This window comes from Mytilus californianus, unplaced genomic scaffold (genome assembly GCF_021869535.1).
Source record: "Mytilus californianus isolate M0D057914Y unplaced genomic scaffold, xbMytCali1.0.p SCAF_10, whole genome shotgun sequence".
NCBI classification, from domain to species: Eukaryota; Metazoa; Mollusca; class Bivalvia; order Mytilida; family Mytilidae; genus Mytilus; species Mytilus californianus.
Genome location: NW_026262582.1, coordinates 28032132 through 28041723, shown reverse-complemented (window position 1 = coordinate 28041723; position 9592 = coordinate 28032132). Strand labels below are relative to the sequence as shown.

Genomic DNA, 9592 nt, shown 5'->3' with positions numbered 1-9592 from the left:
GATTGTAAACACTTTGCCTGACTTTACATGAGATTAATTTTGTGCCATATTAATTGTCTTCCACTCTTTGTCGCTCAGTATTTATTTTCAAGGTACGTTGATATGATTGTTTTTTTTCGTACTTTTTCATGTTTTTTCTTCTATGAAGATGCCAGTTTCTATTCGACTTATGAGTTTTGTTTTTTCTCTTTTTTTTTTTATATATATTCATTCTTCCTTTTAAAGATCATATGGAAATACTTAAATTCATGAACAAATTTTTTTTGTAATTTTTGTATTTTTCAAGATGAAACATGTGAAATTACATTTTACAGTATTAGACACAAATTAAAAAAAAATATAAGTAAAACTTGTAAGTTCTATCAAATCATAATGGTATAATAAAATATAAATAGTACAATTGATTTTGTTAATTAAATGCTGCTTCTAACAATTGCCACTTCTGATCCATTTTTATTTTTTGTGCAGGGGTTAAGAAACATACAGAGTATTTTTCTATATTAATCCAATATTTTAAATATTCTACTCCACCATATTTTGTGGGGAATATGTTCTTATATCTACATTTGTATATATAGTATTTAAATACCAACAAAATATTATTAACGGTTTTACTGTTGACAAAATCCTCAGACACACCTAAAATGACTTCTTTTGCGCTGAAAGGCTAGAAAATGGTCATAATTTCTAATCCAATCTATAATGGATAGCCAGAAATTTTGTGTAACATTACATTCCCAAAAAATGTGAAAAATATTTTCTCTGATTTCTGAACAAAATGTACACAGTTCAGTTTCTTTTAATTTACATTTCAATAAAAATGAATTACATGGTAAAATCCTATGAACAATCTTAAACTGAAAATTTTGTAAAAACGAATTTCTGGTTGTAATAAAAGGCATGGAGTAAATAGTATTCCAATCTTCAATCTGCATATTTAAATCTATTTCCCATTTATTACGGAAAGATAATGTTAACACTTTATTATCCTCCAAAAATAATTTATTGAAAAATTTACAAGATTTTGGTTCCTTTTTAATTTTATCTACCAATTCATTTTCAATATTATCCAATTTAGAGCTTCCTTCTAACATACTTTTCCATCTATTTGGAATTGCACTTATAATACCATAAAATTCTACAAAATTAGTATTGATATTATACTTTTTTTTAAAATTCGCCATATGAGAATAATGTATTATCATCTTACATATTACATCAAGACATTTTTACACTAAAGAAAAAATAATAAAGAATACACAATTTTCAATATATTTAAACTTCAAAATCATCTTGCCACCTATTTTAATGTTTGGGTTCAGCCATATGGACTGGGCCAGAATATCAGTATTGTTTTCAACTTTATACTTATTTTGCAACTTGGAAAAATTTACCAGAATGTCATGCCAAAAGGGATTGACTTTTCTTGCTAAATAAAGCAATCCATCTTGACTTAAGTGTAAAATTTTGTCACCCCCAAATTTATGTATATAACTAAGCAGCAAAACTTTCCAAGGGGAGTAATTTTGTGGGTCTAGTAATTTATACAGCCAAGACATTTTTACACTAAAGAAAAAATAATAAATATTAGGCATCTTAAGACCGCCATCACAGTGTTTGGACATTACCACTGTTCTCTTCACTTTATCTGGTTTCCCTTTCCATAAAAAATTGAAAAATATATTCTGTATCTCCTTCAGATACCCTTCTGGGGGTTGAGAAGGACAGTCAGAACTTGAACCAACATACTGTTTATCTTGGCTGTAAAATTACATAGAGTCTTATCCACGTTAGCAAGCTCAAACCATATACCCAATAGTTTGAACCTCCCAGAAAGGTTCTAAACAAGATTTTTGTCTGGCAAAAGTTTTTCCATACTACCCTTTTTTGACCCAATCCATATGGCTTCAGTTTTGTCAACATTACACCTAAGTCCAGCACATTCTAAAAATTAATCAAACAAATGTAAACATTGTTTTAGGGACTTCTGGTCACCATCCAGGACTAGGGAGGAATCGTCAGCATATTGACTAAACAAAAACTCAGAGTCATTAATTGTTACACCAGCAACATCAGGGTCATTTTTAATAGCTGCACTGAGTAATTCAAGAACTAAAATAAATAGACAAGAAGTCAGAGGATCCCCTTGACAAACTCCCCTTTTCAAAGAAAAAAATTCTGAAATATATCCGTTATTTAACACGGCACTAGAAGCATTACAGTAGCATGCTTTAATCCAACTTATAAATGTATGGTCAAAGCCATAAAACTGTAAAGCCTCTAATATAAAAGACCATTCGACCGTGTCGAAGGCTTTTTCAAAATCAACTAAAAAGTAAAAGTCCAGGAATGTCATCTTCCTCCATCTTTTCAATCAGATCATAAATAAATTTAGTACATTCGCCTATATACCTACCTTTAAGAAAACCTTTTTGTGTTTGGCTTATTATATTTACCAGCACCTTTTTTTATACTATTTGCTAGACTTGCTGTAGATATCTTATAGTCTACACATAACAGTGTGATTGGCCGCCAGTTCTTCAGATAAATTTTGGATTTACCCTCCTTTGGTATACAAGTAATGAGTTCCTGTCTTTGAGTGATAGAAAACTTTCCATATTCTAAAGCCTCATTTAAACATCTTACCAGTGGTATCTTAATATCATTCCAAAAAAAATTGTAAAATTCAACAGTGAATCCATCTATACCAGGTGATTTTGAATTCTTCATATGTTTAAGAGAAGACAAACATTCCTGCATTGTTAAAGGTCCCTCACAGGAACCCACCTCTTCCTCATTAGGTTTTGTAATAAAAGGATTATCATGTTGCAGAAATGTGTACCTGTGAGTTTCAAGAAACAATGGATTAGAACTAGTATATAATTTTTTTATAAAACTGTTTTTGTTCATTTCTTATAATACTGGGATCTGTTATCTCAGTCTCGTCCACCAAAATAAGTTTGGGAATAATTTTTTCTGTGTAATGTTTTTTTTCCAAATTACAAAAATAGTTACTTCCCTTTTCCCCCTCTACTTGCAATCTTGCCTAAGCTCTTGTTGTTATCCCTGTGACATTTTTCCCCTCAATATTTTTAATTCTAGTTCCATCTCTTCCCTTTCTTGGTATACTGATGGCAAGTTATTCTCCAAAGGTTTTTTTTATCTAATAATGATGTCTTATATAGTAATTCTTTTTCTTTTTTATTTCCTTCCTTTTTCTGAAATGACAAAAATGAGAATGCAGATCCACGGACTTTCATCTTGATCATATCCCATTAAAGCTGATAGCTTATATTAAACTCTTTATATCCTCTGTATCAATATCCATAGATGGATCAGACTCATATTCTTCAATGACAGTTTTGATGTCCCCGTTTACTTTCTCAATAAATTCAGTTTCCCTCAAAAGACTGTTATTAAATTTCCATGTACCCTTCCCTCTTATCTGGCTCGAAAATCTTAAATTAATCAATACAGGAGAATGATCCGATCTATAACTAATCCCTATATCTGATGAAATTACAAATGCTTCTATATCAGAGGTAATCATGAAGTAGTCCAAACGACTTTGTTTGTGATTTGGACCCCGCCATGAGTACCTCGTATCAAAAGGGTGCTGTTGGCGCCATATATCCAATAAATCTAGTTCATGCATTACCTTATGAATCTTGGCTTTTGACTGGGGGTTATTTTCACTTCTATAATGTAATGTGTCCATGTCATAATCTTGAACAACATTCAAATCTCCCACCACTACAATTGACGAATTGCAACAGTGGGATATTTTGTGTTTTCTGTTCTCAAAAAAGACTGGTTCATCATTATTCGGTCCACATATAGCTGCCAAAGTTATACGGTAGTCCTGAATGGTGATATCTAGTATAATAAAATTACCCAACAGGTCTATAATTTCCTCATGGATCTTGAATTCGAAAGTATTCTTAAAAAAAATAGCTCCCCATCTACTTTTACTAGAATAAGAACTAAATTTTCCCACATATCCTCATTCATGAAGCCATTGTTTTTCTTTTTCAGATGTGCTATGGGTGCCTACTAATATAGTTATATCATATAAGTCCTTATATTTTGTAAATATATCAATTCTTTTAACTGTTTCAGATAAAACCTGCAGTTTACACTACCAATAGTTATAGTCGACATAATATAATAAAGTGGTTAAACAAGAGTAGCATAAATAATATAAATATCTACAAGCACAATATATCAAAGCAGCATAAACAAAACATACACATGTCCATCTATATGTAAAAGTTGTTTCACAATGTATCAATTTTTTACTTAAGGTTACCCCCAACACCCAAGGAATTTTTGTCGAAAGCACCTTACTATAAATAGAATGAGCAAGTAATTTTGTGATAAAGTAGAAATAAAAATATATCAAAAAGGTTCTATGAATCTCCAATTTTTTGTACTTCAATTTGCACGTTTTAAATTTTAAATTTGTGTATCGTTTGTATAAAGTAGAAGACAGACAAAAGAAGATGAATTAATATTAATAATAAAAAGGAAAATTGAAGAAAAAAGAAAGTAACGAAAAAGAAACAACAACAATAAAAAAACAACACAGAATATTTACCAACACATAAACTTGTATTCATACAATGTAAACAAAACACATACAAATACATATACACACATGCACCCCCATATACATTTACTAATACACGAACCGACATCTATATATATCAATATTGCTGACCCCATCTAAACTGTACATGCAACTCTCCAATTTTAGTGTTATTTATTGAGAATGAAAACTGGCACTTTAACATTTATTGTTTTATAATAAAATACTTTCAAGTTTGAAAAGGATAGCAGAAAGCAGAATTTTCAAGCAAGAATGTTTTTTTTGCATGAATAAAATTATCAGCTAGTGTTCGCATTTTTTTATTTTTTATTTTGATTATCGTTGATATATTGTATGCCGTAGAAAATTAATACCCCCTCCACCGTTTTTTTTAATTTTGTACAAATATGATTTGAGCTCTACCTTTGTATATTTCCGGAATATATTCATTTAGGTACGATTAATAAGATAAAGTTTAGAAAACAAAAAACATAAATATTTGCGACAATAGCTTCAAACAAACAAAACTATCTATTAGTTGAAGTTGCCTTGGTGTTATTACATGATTTAAAAAAAAAAACCATTATGTAATGAAACGGGTACATTTGGCACATGCAAGTATTTGAGACATATGAACTAGCCAGATGTCGCGATGTATGAACACCATTTAGATTTTTTGTGTTTTAAAGTTTCACTTATTCAAAAGTAGTGTGATAGCCTTATTCATTTGAACGTAAGTACTATGGGTTTAAATATTGTCGTGGGTCACATTTTTCGTGGATTAAGGTATGTTTGCTTTTTCGTTGCTTTTTGATTTGGTGGTTTTGCCAAAGTATACATAAAACCGTATAGAAAGTTTGTAATGAGTTGAACATTTCAATTCGTGTTTTCTTGTACCCACAAAATCTAACGAATATATTATAATGAATCCACAGTAACTGAAATGACTATACGGTGAAACAAAAACACACTAATATCAAATGTTCAACTGTTTTGACATTGACGATGTGTTCTTATAACTAGATTTAATTTCAATTTTAGAATACGAGCTTTAATGAAAATCAAGGCATCAAGGACCGGTACTGATAACGCTCACTGTGTAGGAATAACTGATAGAATTGAGATGCAACCTGTAATTCGAGGTACGAAATTAAAAATTGACCAAAAGAATACTGCTAATTGTTTCTTCAATATAGGCAAGAATTGCAATGGTAGCTTTGAATTTTGGGAAAAACAACAAAAGTCCAAAATTACAGGCAACACCATGACTTAACTAGACACGAAAAACAACAATCACACAACGTTACATTGAAAACTAAGGATTCAGATACATTCACCCCTAAAATAACGGAAATGTACAAATTAGATGTTGGATGTGTACTGATTGATATTTTAGTCTTGAATACATGATGTTTTTATTAGTTGTCATTGGCTTTGAACTAACTGTCAGTTACTGCATGTACTCTGATATCCGTACTTTGTGTTTTTTTTTTGTGCTAGGGATTAGGGATAGATATATACCATGCGTCCTGTCTGTGTTTTTGTTTGATGATTTTCTTTGTATTGTTCTGATGAGTTTGGCCTATTTTAATTGATTTTTATATTTTGTTATTTGTTTTGCTGTTACGCAACATTTCCAGCTTGTTAAGGGGAGGGAATGAGCGATCAGAAACATGTTTAACCCCGCCAAATTATGTATGTGCCTTACCCAAGTCAGGAGCCTGTAGTTCAGTGATTGTAATTGGTTTATGTCTGTCATATTTGGTTTTCGTGAATTATGTTGTTATAATTTAGGCCGTAGTTTTTTTTCATTTTTTATTGTTTGATATTTGTCATGTCGGGGCCTTTTACATCCGACTATACGGTGTGTCTGATTGTTGAATGCCCTACGGTTGCCTATAATTGCTTATTTCAACTGAATTTTAACTTATTTGGATTACTGCCTCATTGGCAATCATACCACATCTCCATATTTTCATAGAGGTGCTTCGACATTACCTGCTCATGGTGAACTAAAGTCAACTATACTCAATTTACTGTGAATTGACGTCAAATGTAACGGATGTTTTAGAGTAAAATAACACAAAGCATCTGTATTCCAAGTAATTACATGTTTACAATATACAGATACAGATAATTGACTTCTTAATGTTAACAAAAGTTCATAAAAAATCAATAACTTTACTTAAGAGAGAATGAAAATATATTTGAAAAATGTACTTGATTCGTGGTGGTGTACTCTTTATTCCTATAAGTTTGCTTTGGATTATGTAATTACTTAATTTTCAAAATAATAAACATATTCTTTTTTTATTGTTATTATTCAAGTACGATAAAAGCAGTGATTTTACTAATTGCAGAAAATATCGAAGACGAACATGTTTACGTATCTACTAAAACAGAGAACTTAACTCCCTCTGCGAATGGTGCTTGTGGAATTTCCTTTGAATTTTCAGAACAAGATTCCCAACTTGATAAAACAGAAACGAATTTTTATGAAATTGACCGTAAGAAAAATGTGAAAAGGAATACTTCACCGAATAAAACAAAATTACATGTTGATGTAAATCTCTGTGAAGAAAGTATGAAACTGAAATACTCACCGCCTTATGCAGAAAATCATTTTTATGAAAATGACGGCCAAGAAAATGTGAAACATGAATTTTCACATAATACAACAAACGCTCATTCTTATGAAAATGACGGTCAAGAAAATGTGAAACTTAAATTTTCACCTGATACAGCAGAAACTCATTTTTATGAAAATGACAGTGCTGAAAATGTGCTACTTACGTCTTATACAGATAAAAGAGAAACTCATTTCTATGAAAATGACGGCCAAGAAAATGTGAAACTGAATTTTTTCCCGGATAATACAGAAAATATCTGTAATGAAAATATAGAATTGAATTACGCACTAGATAATCCAGAAACTAATTTTTATGAAAATGACAGTGCGGAAAACGTGCTCTCTTCGTCTACTACATATCAAGTAGAAACCAATATTTATGAGAATGACCGTGCGGAAAATTTGCTCCTTTCTTCTGCAACAGATAAAGCAGAAAATCAATTTTATGAAAATGTCCGTGCGGAAAATGTGCCCCATTCTTCTTCTACAGATAAATCAGAAACTCATTTTGATGAAATTGACGTTGATGAAAATGAGAAACTTAATTATTTTAAGGATGCAACAGAAATTCAATTTTATGAAAATGTCTGTGAAGAAAATGTGACACTCACTTCTCCGGATAACACAGATATTCATTGTTAAGAAAATAACAGTGAGGAAAATGTACAACTGAACTACGTTGAGATCGATTTCACCAAAGCAGATAACGATTTTGACCGGTCAAATATTAACCTACCACAGAATGAGGCAGGAAACATAATCTTGTCATTAAAACAATAGAATAAAGTTATGACTAAAGTTAATCGTTGTCAGCTGTTTATGGTAAGGGATACCATCACCGCGACAACATTTTCATTCTTCTATGGTTTACATTGCGTTTTGTAATAAGGTTTCTTTAAATGTTGTCTTAAGCGTTATAACTTATGTTTTTTGAATGCATTATAAGACAAATACTGCAATTTCCAACATATTTCTCATTTTATGACTTACCTACACTATTTGTTTTGGTATAAAAAACACGAAGTTTTCGTTTAAATTGTTTAACCTTTGTCATTTCAGGGCACTTTATACCTTGCTTTGTCTATTGGTTTTGCTCATTGTAAAAGGACATGTCGTTTGTTGATGTGGTTCATAAGTGTTTCTCGTTTCCCGTATTAAATATATATTAGACCGTTAGTTTTCCTGTTTGAATTGTATTACACAGTCATTTTGGACCCTTTATAGCTTGATGTTCGGTTTTGAGCCAAAACTCCGTGTTGAAGGCCTAACGTTGAACTATAATTATTTACCTACGTATTGTGACTTGGATGGAGAGTTGTATTATTGGCACTCATACCACATCTTCTTTTTCATGTGGTATAATTGCAAATGAGCCAACTCTCTAACAGAGATCAGATGACATAGAAGTTACACGTAGCTACCGTGCGGAGAGCAGATACCATTGAAGTTTCTTATGTTGTACTGTTAATTTACTGTCCCAGGTCAGGGGACGTTTGGCGCCCCTTCAAACTAGGTTAACCCCACTACATTATGTATATGCCTGTCCCATGTTAGGAGCCTTTACTTCAGTGGTTGTCGTTTGTGGCTGAATATCATGTTTGTTTTTCGCTAATTATTTTGCATATAAATCAGGCTGCTTATTTTCCCGTTTGAATTGTTATACATTTGTCATTCCGTGGCCTTTTATCATCGGTGACTTATCGTTGTTACTTTATGTGTCATTTGAACTCTTATGGAGAGTTATCTCATTGGCAATTATACCCCATCTTCTTATTTTTTTAAGAATAGAAATATAATGGAGTACATTATGACATGACAACTCAATAACAAAGATCAATGATGCTCACAAAAACCTACTGTTGTCAATCGAAATTCAAGTAGGAATTTAAGAAAACACCAAAAGCAAAAGCAACAACTAGTAAAGTAATAAACATGATAGTTCTGAATTTGATTCAAAAAGATAAAATGTAAGTTTGTTTGTAGTCGTTGTGTCCAATTGTTTATTCAAGGAAGTAAAAGGATGTTAGAAGACATAAAATTTTGCTCAGTGTTAAGGGGAAAATCAATGTATCAAATTATTTAAATAAACCATCTAATATGTTTAAAAAAAATGAAATAATAGACAACAGTGTACTTAGTACTTTTTCATTCAGTTTGACCGATCATTATTTCAATAAGTTATTCTAGTGCATTTATCTGGTGACTAATGTTTTAATGTCAAAGACAAAACAATACCTACTTCAGAACAAAATATTTCATTTCCTATTTTTATAGGAAAGGGTTTAAACAATATATTAAACTGACCTCATTGACAATTCAAAAACAATACGTTTAGTACAATTTCCCTAGTGACAAATAGCGGGAAGTATTTGTAA

The 9592-nt window shown here is 31.1% G+C and overlaps 1 protein-coding gene across 1 annotated transcript; it reads left to right on the top strand.

Moving 5' to 3' along the window:
* The first annotated feature begins 5498 nt into the window (after positions 1-5498).
* On the top strand, positions 5499-8020 carry LOC127717873 (uncharacterized). The gene is made up of 2 exons (XM_052223730.1): positions 5499-5730; positions 6949-8020. Exons 1-2 carry the CDS (start codon positions 5643-5645, stop codon positions 7857-7859), a joined length of 999 nt encoding a protein of 332 aa, XP_052079690.1. The 5' UTR covers positions 5499-5642; the 3' UTR covers positions 7860-8020.
* Positions 8021-9592: the final 1572 nt, after the last annotated feature.